General features: G+C 46.2%; 1 protein-coding gene across 2 annotated transcripts in view; it reads left to right on the top strand.

The window, feature by feature from the left end:
- LOC142768595 (uncharacterized) overlaps window positions 1-15,834 on the top strand; it is a 61,087-nt gene that overhangs the window by 29,164 nt on the left and 16,089 nt on the right. For both annotated transcript variants that reach the window (XM_075870597.1, XM_075870598.1), the window contains exons 4-5: window positions 1,361-1,426; window positions 4,942-5,034. In XM_075870597.1, the coding sequence (XP_075726712.1) occupies window positions 1,361-1,426; window positions 4,942-5,034 (159 nt within the window). The remainder of the gene's footprint in view (window positions 1-1,360; window positions 1,427-4,941; window positions 5,035-15,834) is intronic.

The raw sequence follows: 15,834 nt of genomic DNA, 5'->3' as shown, positions 1-15,834 counted from the left end.
TAAACTACTTGAACACATCCTCTCCAGCCAGATAACTTCGTTCTTGGAATCAAAAAACATATTAGGCAGCTTCCAGCACGGGTTTAGAAAAAAGTTATCAACGACGACCCAGCTCGTATCAGTCGTACACGAATTCGCTGATACTATCAATGACAGAAAACAAATAGATGCATTATTTTTGGACCTATGAAAAGCCTTTGATAGGGTACCACACTCTTTACTGATACGAAAAATGCAGCGTGTAGGGATTGCTCCCCGCCTCGTGGACTGGATTTCTGCGTATCTGAAAAACAGAACGCAGTTTGTAGAAATTAGCGGCTGCCAAACACAAAACCTTGATGTATTGTCAGGAGTGCCCCAGGGGTCGGTCTTGAGACCACTCTTGTTCTTGATCTATGTGAATGATATTTGCGATGATATTGACGCGGGAGTGACTGTGAAAACGTTTGCAGACGACTGTGCTATTTATACAACTGTAAGTAGCCCCTTGCATCAATCATTGCTTAACGACAACTTGTGCGAAATTGCTGACTGGTGTGAGAGGTGGCAGATGGTTGTTAACTACTCAAAAACTTCCGCTCTTACAGTAACAAACAAGAAAACTCCTCTTAAATATAAATACCATGTCCGTAACCAAAGTGTTGAATTTGTTAATACAGTAAAATATTTGGGATTGACCATTAATAAGAAACTTAGCTGGGACGCTCACAGCGACAACGTTTGCGCCAAGGCCTACAAGAAGCTATGCTTCTTAAGAAGGAAGCTGAGGTCGTGTGATTGGAAAGTTAAACTTGCAGCCTATAAAACCCTAGTTCGACCAGTGCTAGAATACGCATCCCTTGCGTGGGACCCATATTTAAAGAAAGACATAGATAAAGTGGAAAGGATTCAGCGGCTATGCGCACGGTTCATTTTTTCAGACTTTAGGCGCCTCTCCTCCGGTTCTGAAATGTTGAATAAATGTGAGCTGGAACCACTGGAATGTAGGCGAAGAATTGCAAGGTTAGTCTCCTTTTATAAACTATACAACAATGAATCTGGTTTAAATAAAGAATTGTACATTCTGCCACCTCCTCAGCGCTCAGCAAGGTTAAATCATTCAAAAACTGTAAGACCATATGCTCCTAAAAATAACACATTCAAGTACTCCTTTTTTGTAAGAACCATTGAAGACTGGAATTCACTGCCTTCCGACTGCGTGCACGCTCCGACTTCTTCTAGTTTTGACCTCTGTGTTAGGAACCTTATGTAACCCTCTCCTGCTAGGATGGTGAAAAACGGTCTGCAGTATTCCTTAAATAAATAAATAAATAAATGATGTTGATGGAAATGACTGCTACAAATAGCATTTTCTCCTTAGGAGCAAGTAGAGTTATGGAACCTCTGCTGACAAACAGACGAGCTCCTCCACTACCTATTATTTTAGGTGCGTATTTTGTTTTCATTTTTTTGCTCGTTACTTGACAATAAACATTTCAATTTTCTTAGTTAGTCGCTTTACATAGACACACTTTATGAAGAATGAGGAGAACTGGCATAACATTTTATTTCAGTGATGTGTGATATCAGTGTCTGTCTCGCTGACGCGGAAAAGTGAGACTTGAGTCTGAAACTTGAGTCGGTAGGATTACTGCACCACTGTCAAAATGCGTACTAGGCAGTGAATATATGCTAATTCTCACACGTGCTCGCCTCACGCGGTCACAGAAAAAGGTATTTTAAGGCATAATGTTAGGCTTGAAAAGCGAATTTCTTCTCAAATGTTGTTTTTTTTAGTTTTTGAATATGTTCATGCGCAATTTCTTGCCCGTCATTTTCGTATCTGGAAATTCCACCTCTGAAGTTTCTTTCAAAAGATACACGCAAAGGTGTTAGAGCAGCCATCACCTACGAAACCAAAACTGAAAGCGCCAGTTTTGTGTCCGTCAATAAATTAGCTTGATAACTACTATTTTATTGGCTATTTATCAACCATATTAGATAAAAAAAACATGCCATAACGCATCATTGTTAATCATAAACACCATAAGTTGTTCATAAGGGGATGCGTGAAGTGGCACAGGTGTTATTCGCACTCAAAGACGCGTATATATGTCAGTAAATAATCTAATTTGCTTTGTTAGATGATGTTGTCAACTCGAGAACGACAACAGAAGCACATTTGATATTTTTAAGGCAAATGGGTTTGAGCATGGTCTCTACATTTCAAAAGAAGCGTAGTTCACAAACGATCAGAGCCGTAGCGCGAATGCACGCCGTCATCCTTCCCATTCTGCCAAACAGGCTTGAAAAAAATTGAAACTTTTCCCTACAGAAAAGGCACACTGTAGACCCGCTTAAAGCTCAAGCACCTGCCCAATGCCTAGCCATCTTGAACTGGTGGCTGCGTTTGCACTTATGCACAATGTAGATAAACATTGTAGATAAACATGTAGATAAACAATGTAGATAAAGCCGTGATAAAACTGGCTGCAAATATTAGGAATAATAACCCTCGTCAGTATTTTGTGTAAGCACTTCACCTAATTCAAATATTCTTGCTGATGTTCTCTAAACCCATGTTTCTGGCATTTTTCAGTACGGGAATAGTCATAGCTATTTCTCTCTATACCATTTTTCCTTAAAAATTAAAATTCTTTACAACATGAGTAGGCGTCCAATGGAAGTTATAGAGTAAAATAGAGCCACATAATTTATTATGGATGCCTGTCATACGGAGGTGCTTCTAGTGCTCAAGCATACATTTTGGTTATTTATTTGTATGTCGTACTACTCGTCAGCTCTCGTTTCTTTTGATACATTGCACACACCTTTTTCTTTACCAAATTTTTTATACATTTCTGCAAAAACGAAAAACCATTAATGACCAATGCTTGAGATAAGAGTGTTCCCTCAAAACATATCATTAATAAAATACTTACGTTTAAAGAATGAACAAAACTTATGACGCTCTATAACCCTCACTTTTGTCTCTGCTTAATATTGCAGACTAATAATTTATAGTAAATGTTTTTTTTTAATATTTGTCACTGGGCCTCATACCTCCAAGACGTTAGATGTTTTCTAAGATACTTTAAACAGCGAAGTTTATTGCACACCTGTAGCAGCTACTAATGTGAATACAACTGTCCGGTGCAACGGAATGTGTTCGGTTGGAGAAGAGCATAAGCACTTGTAACTTACAACTCTGCTATACTATCACAGAGAACGGATCACTGATGAAGCAAAAGTAAGGAAACAAAAGGCAGGAAGTTTGACCATAATCAAGGAAGCAAAACTTTGGTCTGTCTGTCACACAATTCAGCGACCCGCTTAAAGCTCAAGCACCTGCCCAATGCCTAGCCATCTTGAACTGGTGGCTGCGTTTGCACTTATGCACAATGTAGATAAACAAACAACTAATACTTAGAACTCGTTTGCGAAATCAATGCGCAGGTATTAGTTGGTGGATTACTTTACTAAACATTACTTAGAAACGCAATCGCAACAACCTCAGTGTTTCTTACGCAGCGCTAAAAATGCGGCGCTATGAACAAAAAAGTTGATGAAGAGGATTGTTAGCCTACGGCGACCCCATAAGTCGTAATTTGTGAGTTTCTTAGGAGCTAATTTCAACATTGTATTACTAGACTGGGCCAGTAATTCAAGACAGTGAGTCTGCAAAAATAATATGAAAAAATCTACGTGCGACACCCTCAGAAGAGAGTAGCAGTGTGCGATTCGGTAGTGAGGGAGTGGAAATCGTAAAGAAACGAGTGGTGACACCGAAAATGAACCACGAGACTGAAGTAACAAGCAGAATAAGTAAGCAATTGTATCGGAATTCAAGGGAAAGTTCTGCCTTTGCAGCTAGTGCGAATACACCGACGTACTCTTCCAACGTCTCGTGAATGTCCTGCTCTTTGTTCTAATCGATGTGTATTTTTGTGTTTTGTACATAGACAGAAGTATAAGGATGGAGATGATGACAGTTGGCAGGCTTCCCAAAACTATCAATGATAGTTTGTCATATTCTCTCAAGATGGGTGTACATGATTAATGCCTATTCCGAGTCTTTAAGATCCGAAATACGAATGTTAAAAAAAAGGTTCAATTGAGACTGAGGACACTAAGGTGAGCAACGGGAAAGAAAACGATAGGCGCCACCCAAAGGGATAAGAGAGAGCTCAATGGGTCAGGGAACGCATGCCTGTTAAGGAAATGTTAGTATAAATTAAGAATAATAATGGAGCTTGAGCAGGGTATGCAGGGTATAGGCAAGATAACTACTGCTCACAATGAGTGGCAGACTGAATTAAAAGACAGAAGAAGCGTGCGGAAGGTGAGACAAAAAGGTACGAGAAATTATTCCTCTTAATGAGAAACGCTCCTTGACTTGAACTTTACTTTCATTGGTCTTCAAGGCAGCACGTTTCACGCATTTGTGCTGATTTGGCACCAACCCAGGCAGCGCATTTAAAATACAATTCTTGAAATCAAGGAGTATTCCTGAATATGGTGTAAGAATTTTTAGGTGTAATGGGGCTCCAGCGCAGGACACTCAGAGGCAAATTTCCTGCAGGGGGCGTAGTCAAGCTGTTGTAAATAATGATTACTTGTTTGTATATCTCAAGTTGAACAACACGAGCAAATCGCCTACCCATAAGCTTTTATTATTGTATTGAGCCTTTCAATGTTGCTTGTTTTGTTCAATGGCAGAGATATGTTGTTCGTTGAAATTCTCAAAATCATAGCTCATATACATTTCTGTCAATGAACATAATCCTCTAAAGCAGCTTGCAGTAATGAATGCTGACATGGTGACTAGAGATACGACACTGTTTCTTAAAATAGGGCAGATCCAAGATACAAGCAATGCTAAACAACTTATGTTCAACGAATAATGAATGCCTTTTCTTTGACCTGCCGCTTGTAATACGCTTCTCATTTTCTTGGAAATAGGACCAAGTACTTTGGCGAAGAAACTCATGGATCGCGTGAGTGCGAAAATTCCAGCACCACGTCCACTGCCACCAAATGTTGCATCGCCACTTGGTAAGTACACAATAATGCGGCAATGAAGGAGCAGCATATTTATGAAACTAGTTGAATCAGAGACTCCTTCGTTGGTACAATTCTCTGAGAGAAAATATGCACTTTCCATCCAGTTTGTTTCGTCACTATATGTTCTTGTAGAATTGGTCACGCACCGAAGTGATGAGATCCGTCTTACATAATAAACAATTGTAATGCACTCAAAGTGCGTATATTTTGCAATGTTGTTACACGAATGCTCTTACCACGCGCTACGCTGGCTTTCAACACTCAAAAACTTCTCGGGATGCCTCGGCTTATAAATTTTACGCCTTCAACAGTATGAGTTTCACATTTAAATGTGTGGAGAAAAACATCGAGACGCCAAAGCTTTTTTCTCGCTACCCACTACCTACCACTCCACTTGACATTTCCGTCACCAATCTGCAGGGTAAACACAGGGACAATACTTTTACATTGGTTACCTCTCTGGTCACTCCTGACCAGCTTCCTTTGTAGGACGAGCAAGACTTTATCTTTAGCCAGTTGGCTGACCTGCAGTGTCGGCGCATCATCGGCTTCTGAACTGGCAGTTGCTCTCCACCTAATGCGAGGATTCGTCGCCAAGTCTCGCAATTTAGGCCATACCAATTTGGTGCAATACCATCAAAGTTACCATCCTGACGATCAGCGCTGAATTGCCGTTCTACCTCGTTCTTTTTTGCCACATTCTGGGAGTGTTCAATGACGATCAGACTGCTGGTCATTTTGGTTCTCGAGAAACGTTCGGCCGCACTCAAAGTTGTTTTAGGGGTGAACCTCCTTTTAGTCTATCCTTGTTATGCGTCATGCGTAGCCGAGAGAAGAGACGATAAAGAAATGAAGGCAGTAGCTCCCGAACAGTATAATAGACTACACTGTCTAATAGAAGTACATGAAAACTCGGTTGAGTGATGATATTTCAGATGACGCTGTACCGCTACTCTGCGATTGACTCCAATTAGTGCCAAGGTACGCGGATTACGAGTGCCTCTCTCAGCCTCCTGGATAGTCACCGTTGATATTTTCTGTGGGGTTTCACGTCCTAAAACCACCATATGATTATGAGAGACGCCATAGTGGGGGACTCCGGAAATTTCGACTACCTGGGGTTTTTTAACGTGCGCCCCAATCTGCCTGGATAGTCACCGTACGTGGTGGATCGCAGGTGAGGCTTGAATGAAGCAGAGTGCCAGGTGCGTTGAAAACGCTTTCGCTCGACTTCCTTGGCTCGCGTATGTTGGGTGGTACCCGGGCGCCGTCTACATTCTCGAACATAATCGGACGCCTGGGCGCCTGCACGGATGGACGGACACGCTTACGAATTAACAAACGGATGCTTCGTCCTACGCATCATCATTCCCTCTGTGAATATGCTGTGACTTTTTTTACTGACATGGCATTACCACAAGTGTAGCCAGGTACGTCAGCTCCTGCACATGCCGATTCCGGAAACTCTCGAGATCTGCTCCTGCCGGCATACTGCAGCTTCTTGTGTGCCCAACGCTCACCCCCTGTTGTTGTAGGTGCCACTTTTCCGGTTCCTGCCCGTCAGTGCGCTGTCAACCGGATAGTGACAGTCGTTGATCATTTAGCGCGCAACGCTAACACAAAATGTGTGACTACTGGATCTTGCATTGGTGTCATGGCGATTCACCCAACAAGTGCGATGGTTCACTGATATTGAGACTCACGGCATTGATCATGTTCCAACGTATCTGAAGGTCACAGGTTTTGCAACTTGTTCCTCATCAACTAACAAAAGAGTTAATTGGACAATGTACAAGGCAAAGGTGGAAGAAGCATGCGTTGATATCGCGTGCGGCCTCGAGGAGGTAATGAAAAATGTGATGGAAGAGGTTACGTGTGCCTTTAAATACACATCAAAGCGTACAAAATTTGATATAGAACTTGAACGACTACGAACGATTCGTAGGCGGGCGGAAAGGGTGTACAGGCGCACTAATTTGATTCATAACCTCAGAGACGCTCGACGTCTACAAAAGAAAATCCAACATCGAATGGACAAGCTGGAGGACCAACAGTAGAAGAAATTTTGTGAATCACTCGATCCTCGCAAGCCTATGTCCCATATTGGTGTACGGTGCGTGGCCTTGGCTCGGCTCCACAACAACGTCCATTCAGCACATTGGCTCTCTATCAAGGCCGCCTGCAGGTTGACGTTGCTGAAGACTTCTGCGTGAGAATTGCGGGCAATGTGGTTACCATGAGTGACGAAGTTCTCGGGGATGTTCCTGTAGCACGAGTTTCTGAACTGAATATGTTTTTCTCACTCGAGGAACTGGATGCAGCTTTAGCCACCTGCAGACGTTCATCGTCACCTGGGCCGGACGGTATTACATATGCTGCTTTATGTCATCTTGGAAGACGCGGTCAAGACCAGCTACTAAAATGCTACAACCAGTCATGGAACGATGGCGTCGTTCCAAAAAGGTGGAAATCCAGCCGCTCGGTACCAATCCTAAAACCCGGAAAGTCGCCGCTTGATCTGGCATCATATCGACCTATTGCGCTATCCAGCTGTGTGGGGAAAACAATGGAAAGAATGGTTCTGACACGCCTCGAGTGGTATCTTGAACGCTATAATATATACCCAGAGGCCATGGCTGGTTTTCGAAGAGGCCGCTCTTCTATTGATAATGTCATCGACCTCGTAAACTCTGTGCAACAACAGAAATACCTCAAGCGCATGTCGGTTGCAATGTTCCTCGTTGTGAAAGGTGCATACGACAACGCAACGCACGATGCCATCCTAGATGCCTTGGCGAACATTGGAATCGGTGGAGAAATGTTTCGATAGATTCGGAGCTACCTACAGAGGAGATCCTTCTTTGTGCTCACTGTGAAAGGCCGCACCGTTGATCTTACACCACTCGTGGCGTTCCACAAGGCAGGGTTCTTAGCCATACGCTGTTTAACCTTCCCATCATTGGCCTTGTACAAAGTCTACCTCGATCAGTCAATATCTCTACATACGCCGATGATAAATCTATCTGAACTTCAGCAGTGACACGCCTCCAGGTACGCGCACGGCTCCAAAAAGCAGCGAGAATAACGTCGACGTACCTCCATGCTCGAGGCCTCACAATTTCCACCGATAAGTGCGCCTTAGTCCCTTTTACCCGCAAGCCCATGATCTATTATCTTGTTTCCATCGACAACGTGAACCTTTCGTATACGAGACGTCACCGATTCCTGGGCGTCATTATCGACAGAGATCTCTCGTGGAGTGCTCACATCTCACACTTGAAGAAGAGGCTCAGCTCTATCACACACGTGATGAGATTTCTCGCTGGTAAAGCGTGGGGCACATCAGTGTCACCTACGCTTCAGCTGTTCAGAGCGCTCTTCTTAGGATATTTGCGGTATAGCACGCCCGTGCTTTCGAATGTCGCAAAAATTAACATCAGGGTTCTGCAAAGCATTTAAGGCCAAGTCCTCCGCACATGCTGGGGGCTACCTCGGTGCGCTAATACGTTAGCAACAATCGGTATTGCTAAAGGCCATCTGATCACGACATATATAACTGTCGACACACTCCGGACACATATCCGTCACATATCCAGAGTGCCTAAGCCCCACCTTGCAAGCTTGCCACTAGAAAGACCAAAGGCAGCGTTTTCCAAAGTTGTTGCGGCTAACCAGAATTTCCTTTCGTGGAGATTCTCGCCCGCAACCATACCACTATCTCCAGAGTGGTGCATGAAAAAACCGACTGTGTACCTTGAAGTGCCGGGGATATCTAAAAAGCCAAGCCTGTCATCTGCAGCCCTCAAGCAGATCTCACTGGAGCTTTTGCATTTGTCGTACGCTAACCGAATTCATGTTTACACGGACGGTTCGGTCTCGGGAAGTTCGACAGGTACCTTTGTCATATCATCTCGATCAATCACCGTCAAATTCAAGACATCACACGTCACGACATCTACGGTATCCGAGCTCGCCGCTCTTCGAGCCACTGTGGAGTTTGTTGCGCAAGAATCCCCTAGTAGATGGGCCATTTTCTGCGACTCCAAGGCAGCCCTTCAATGCGTGCGAAATCTACGACGTGGAAACTACCACCAGATGGTGTATCGAATTAATGAAATTTGTCATCGCGCTGCTGATTAAGGACACGACATTGTTTTACAATGGTTGCCGGGCCACTGTGGCATCAGTGGTAACCACCTCGCTAACGACGCTGCCCGATGTGCCAACGATCGATCGCCCACACAGTTGATACCCTTGTCAAGAGTAGACGCAGCTAGAGAACTTCGTCACATCGCGCATAGTGCCACGCTTGCGCACTGGAATTCTCCACCTAACTCCAACCATCGCCCTAAGAATCTTAAGTCATTACTCCAGAAACAACTGCCATCCAAGATTTCTCGACGTGACGCTACAATGCTGTGCCGGCTGTGGACTGGGGTAGCGTTTACCAAGTCATTCAGCCATCGCATTGGCATGGCGGATTCATCCATGTGTGAAAGCTGCAACTGTATAGAGACTATTGAACATCTTTTGTGCCACTGTGCCCATTTGATGAAGATCACCGGACTCTCCAGTGTGCCTTGAATAGACTAGATGACCGGTCATTTAATGAAGCAAAGATCTTAGGAGCCTGGTCGCGCAGCACATCAGCACAGAAAGCCACACGAGCCCTCCTGAGATACTTGACAGCAACTTCATTGAGGGACGGCCTGTGAAACTCTGCATTGTATGTGTGATGTGACATGTGTCTAACCTTTTCTCTCTATTTTATTCCCCTCTTACCCTCCCCATGTGTAGGGTAGCAAACTGGACGCATAGTCTAGTTAACATCCCTACCTTTCCTACATTCCTTCTCTCTCTGTGACTACTGGTTTAGTTTTTCAAATTGCCGAATTCGTTTTCCGAGCCTTTACACTGCATCACGGAGCTTTACGTGTTCTGCTCAGTGACCGTGAAAATACCTACCTCTTTCAACTAGTCAATGAACTACACGCCTGTGGCAAAACCGAGATGAACTATTCAAGTTAGCCCCCCCCCCCCAGACTAAAGGCCTGATCAAGCTTTAATATTGCTCTCTTGCCGACATGATCACAGTTTATATTCAAAAAGATATTACAAAACCTGGAACGCAAGTCTACCATACAGTGAAAATTGGCCCTGTTCTGGAATTAGCCATCATTTCTAAGGTGGCTTAAGTCAGGGGTCTTGAGCGTTCAACCGCCGTTGGTAGAAGTTATGCGTCTCACGAGTGGCATTACCTGCCTCGAGGAGGCCCGTATAGGCCACGCAGTCTTTCGACTCCCTGAAGTACAAACTTCCGCGCTAAGATGATTCTGGCAGTCGGCCTTAGCCTGAGCGCGCCGGACAGTCTACTGATAGGAAAACATTTCGGGGGCTACACTGGCTGCATCGTTGCCTCCGGTGACGGCGACAAGAAAACTACTCGTGGGCAGCTACAGAACGCACATCTTATTGTGAGCTTCGGCTGCGTCACCAAGTCAGTGGCTGATTTCGGACGTCTGAATGAGGTTAGCCCAACGGTGTCCGGGAACCCAGACCGGATGTCTTGGCTAGCCGGTCTAGCGCTATCTTCTTCGTTTATCGGGGTATACTCAATCTCCCCTGAACAGAATGTGAGATCAGGGACAGGGCAACTTTCATACACTGAAGCCGGAGGATCTGGCCCCTTGACCGGATGTGTTTGGGTACGCATTCGGTGAATGAATGCCGCCTAATGAGCGGAAGCGGATCCAGTGGGTTTGTGAACACAGTAGTATGTGCCATGTCTTATACCGGTACCTTTGCGCCCACACCAGCATCCTTCCTGTCCGGCCTGCTATTCGGAAACGTAGTGGTTGATGCAAATTGCGTAAAGTGCGAGGAGCGACATTATCATCATTGCGAATTAGAGTGTTGTGTTCAGAATAAAGAACAGGTGGGCGGGTGAGCTTCACCATGGGAATTGCGACTCGTCGTTTTCTCTAAATTTTCTTGCCGTGTAACCCGAGAATAAGGACCGACGGAGGTAAAACGGAGCGGGCTTCATGACTTCTCGGCCACATCTGCAGCCTGGAGGAACTTGTGAAGCCGCCGTCACGTCAAGCTTGTGAGCCTGGCCCAACCACCACTGAGACCTGAGAGCACGACTCCCGCTGGAACTAAGACCACTGGGAGCACCCATGGACTGACGTGAGTGTAGGCATCGTCTGGAGGCTCGCCAGACGGAAGCCCTCACGTTTACTTTGGCTGCGTCCTGACTCACCCTTCACGACGACGGACCAATATTCGCAAGATCATAAAAAACGACAGCCCGACAACTGACGAATATTTATTTTGCAAACCTTCTTTGACGGCTGCTCTTTAACTTCGACTTTGCCTCATGACTTGGCCGGCCACTGACTTCTCCCGTTGCCGACAATGAACCGAATCATGAAGACCCTCTTCGTAAGGCGGAGTCAAACTCGCAAAGCCATCACGCAGGTCATCACAGATATCGAGCAGCACATTCGGCTTATCAATCACTTATCATAAATATGTGAGTTGACGAAGTTTCACAGAATTTTGAGTGAGCAGTACAATAAGCTTACCAGAATCAACGAAGAAGTAGAAGATGCAGTTGACATCGATAATTTGAAAGCTGAAATGAAGCAAGCGGATATTAGAGACCACCAGAATGTTCTGGCAAGGATCGTTGCAGAATTTAAAATCACGGACGGTATAAATGCTCGGCAAGCATGCTTGGAGGCAATGAGGCAAAAGATGTGTACAGAAGTGCAAGCTAACGTGAGCTCTTCGTCTGTGCGGCCACCATCTAGACACTGCTTCTTCAGCAGCAATCTTCTTTTACGGAAGCTGGACGACTCAGACACACGATGAATTGCTGAACGTGCTGGAAGCCGAAAAGTCGCCGATTTCACTACCATAACAAGCATACAAGCACACACAGAATCGCTACTTCCAAAGAAATTACCCATGTCTTTAGAACTCCCGTCAGAGCGCGCTATGAATGAAGGAAAGGACACGACAGTTGCAACCAAGTGCACATGTATCAGGAACAAATTTTTAATAATGAAAAAGCCTTTTAATATTTAAAGTGCATGGATGAAATATTAGGCATTGGTGCAAGCCAAAGCCACCCGATTCAGATGGTGAACTGTCCTTGCCATCATGCGTAGAAATCTCTGACAGAAGCAAATGAGTCTGCTTCCTGTATTAGTCATAAGGGCTCTACGAGTAAGCTACGAACATCAAGGGGAAGAAGAATGCGGACCGTACATGCTACCACACTGCCGATTAAGTATGTTGAGACAGGGCCACAGAGGTGATTGAAGCAATCAGGTCAGAGATGGAGGCAGAAGAATGATGCTTCGAAGGTGACTAGACCCAAGAATAAATTTAAAAGAAAAACTTCTCAAGGTAAGCCACACCAGAACCACACAGAAGAAACCATGTTTCTGCCAAAGAAACCTGATCATAGAGAGCGCAAGTTAACCGAAGTCGACGAGTTCGAAGGCATGGATATGGAAAAAGCCTCGCAAGCACCGTTGAAAAACTAGACGCAAGAGAATACCCGGATTGTTTCACGTGCATTGACTTGGACCTCACACTATTAGGGACGAACATTGTGTGTTTAGTGTTTACAGCAACTGTGATATCGTTCATCATAAGGTAACACTGTGGGGGCGCAAAGGATGTTGCATATTGCGTAGAGGACGAGAAGCGACATTACCATTATCGGGGATTAGAGCAGTGTGTTCGGAATAAAAAAGAGATGAATGGGTAGGGGTCGCCATGGGGACGGTGGCTCGTCCTTTTTTCAGCAGTTGTTGTCTCTGGCAACTTCGCAAGATCCAAGTTCTTTGGCTAAGAACCCTGCTCGTGGCCGGGGTCATTTTTTGCGCGGCGGCCTGCACTGCTCTCGTTGTGGTGGCGCCTGCGGGTATGTTCAACGCTGAGGTCGTTTTCCTTATGAAAAATGACATCGAGTTCAGGGATGGTTGCCTTTGGCTCTCTTGTAGCTTTCAGTGGGGGGGGGGCGTCAAGCACGAGAGCAGCTGGCATATGTTTGTGCACTAGTGATGGTGAACCTGGTGGCGGCTTCTCCAACTGCACTGAAAATTCACCGATCTTGGCGTCTCCCAGTGATGATTGATTGATATGTGGGGTTTAACGTCCCAAAACCACCATATTGTTACACGCAAGAAGTACACGAAAAGGTTGAAAAACAGGCGAGCCTGGATGGTTCGCGTTTACTTCCACAAGGGGTCTCGAGACAGCACACCCAACGTCGTCTTCCTTCTTCACCTTTTTTCTGAATGTTCATTCGCGCTGTATGCGCCGTGCATTGCAACCGCTCGTGACATTTCCCCGTTGGCAGACGAAGCCCGCCGGGCGAGTCACTCAGTGGTTCGTGCATTGCATAGCTTCATGCGAGCGACGTGCGCCACTTCTGTTTTAGCCGAGCGCCGTCCAGTGCTTGTGAGCCGTGCTATGCGGTAGTTGACCTCACTGAGGCGTTCGAGGATAACGTAGGGCCCGACATAGTGAGCGAGAAATTTCTGGTACAGGCCACGTTTCCGTAAAGGCGTCCAGAGCCACACCTGATCTCCAGGATTGAAGTGAACATGTCGGTGACGGTCGTCATAGCGGATCTTTGACCGGTCTTGCGAGGTGACGGTGCGTAGCCGAGCGAGGCGTCGCGCTTCTTCTGCTCTACAGAGAATCTCGTTGATCGGCTCACTGTGATGAGCAGAGTAGGGAAGCATAGTGTCAAGATTATAGCGTGGTGGACGAGCATAAAGGAGAAAGAAAGGTGAGTAACCAGTGGTCTCATGTCTTGCGGTGTTGAAAGCATAGGTGATGAAAGGCAAAATTGTGTCCCAGTTTTTGTGCGCGGAGTCGATGTACATGGACAGCATGTTGGCAAGCGTTCGGTTCGTGCGTTCCACTAGACCATTAGTCTGTGGATGGTATGGAGTGGAATGGCGGAAGCTTGATGAGCACAGACGAAGGGTCTCTTCGACAACATCCGCGGTAAATTGCCGCCCACGGTCGCTGATTACGATGCGAGGAGGTCCGTGTCTGAGGATAACTTGAAACAGCAAGAAGATGGAAACGTCTTTTGCTGTGGCCGACGGCAGTGCTGCCGTCTCACAATAACGGGTTAAGTGGTCTACGCAAACGATGACCCAACGATTGCCGTCTGTGGATCGCGGAAAAGGGCCCAGAAGATCTATACCAACTTGCTCAAAGGGGGTGCTAGGAGGCGAAACAGGCTGAAGGCGACCAGACGGCGCGTCAGTTGGTCGCTTGTAACGCTGACATTGGGTGCAGCTGGCGACGTACCGTTCGGTATCATTGCGCATCCGGGGCCAATAAAAGCGTTCCTGAGCACGGTAGAGTGTTCTTGTGCATCCAAGATGTCCGGAAGTTGGTTCGTCGTGCATGGCAGATAATACGTGACTGCGAAGGCTCTTGGGGACAACCAAAAGGTAGCGCGCACCGGTAGCCGAGAAGTTCGTCTTATATAGGGCGCCGTCACGTAAGCGAAAACGATTGTCTGCAGCGGACTCCCGCGCGGCCGCGAATAGCGGCTGTAAGCTGTCGTCTTTCCTCTGCTCTGATATGAAGGTATCCATATCCGGAAATCCCGTGGACACAAAAGCGATGTATTCATCAAAGTTGTCCGCGTCACATTCAGTCGTTGGGAGTGGCAGGCGAGAGAGACAATCAGCATCAGCGTGTCGCCGGCCGCTCTTGTAGGAAACAACGAAATCATACTCCTGCAGACGGAGCGCCCAGCGTGCTAGTCGACCAGAGGGATCCCGAAGATTCACAAGCCAGCATAGAGAGTGATGATCCGTGACGACAGTAAAGGGGCGCCCGTAGAGATACGATCGAAACCGTTGCACAGCGAAGACGACCGCCAGACACTCTTGTTCGGTGACAGTGTAGTTGCGCTCGGGGCGACTCAATGAGCGGCTAGCGTACGATATCACATGCTCGCTGTCGCCGACACGCTGAACTAGTACGGCGCCAATGCCAACACCACTAGCATCGGTATGAACTTCTGTCGGTGATGACGGATTGAAGTGGCGAAGAATAGGCTGGGACGTCAACAGTAGCTTTAGCTGCCGAAACGATGAGTCGCATTCCGAGCTCCACTCGAAAGGAACACCTTTTTGGAGAAGGCATGTGAGCGGATGAGCTATGTCAGCAAATTTGGGAATGAAACGGCGAAAGTAGGAGCATAACCCTAAAAAACTTCGTAGCTGCTTCACAGAGCGAGGTGCCTCGAATGCCTCCACAGCTGTTGTCTTTTGTGGATCTGGTCGTATACCTTCTTTGTCGATCAGGTGTCCCAGCACAAGTGTCTGTCGTTCACCAAAATGGCACTTTTTAGAATTAAGCACAAGGCCGGCCTTCCTCAAGCAGTTCAGTACCAAGTCCAGGCGCTCGTTATGCTCACGAAATGTTCGGCCGAAGATCACAACGTCGTCTAGGTAGCACATACAAACTTCCCACTTCAAACCGCGAAGTATAGTGTCCATGAACCTTTCAAACGTTGCGGGGGCGTTACAAAGCCCGAAAGGCATCACGTTGAATTCAAATAGTCCATCGGGCGTTACAAAAGCGGTCTTCTCTCTGTCATCCGGGTGCATAGGGATTTGCCAGTAACCTGATCGTAAATCCACAGAAGAGAAGTAAGAAGCCGCAAAGAGGCAATCGATGGCGTCGTCAATTCGTGGGAGTGGGTATACGTCTTTCCTAGTAACGGCATTTAGGCGACGG

The sequence above is a fragment of the Rhipicephalus microplus genome, chromosome 8, assembly GCF_043290135.1.
Source record: "Rhipicephalus microplus isolate Deutch F79 chromosome 8, USDA_Rmic, whole genome shotgun sequence".
Taxonomy (NCBI): Eukaryota; Metazoa; Arthropoda; class Arachnida; order Ixodida; family Ixodidae; genus Rhipicephalus; species Rhipicephalus microplus.
The sequence above is the reverse complement of the archived record's forward strand: the minus strand, read 5'-3'. Positions and strand labels throughout refer to the sequence as shown.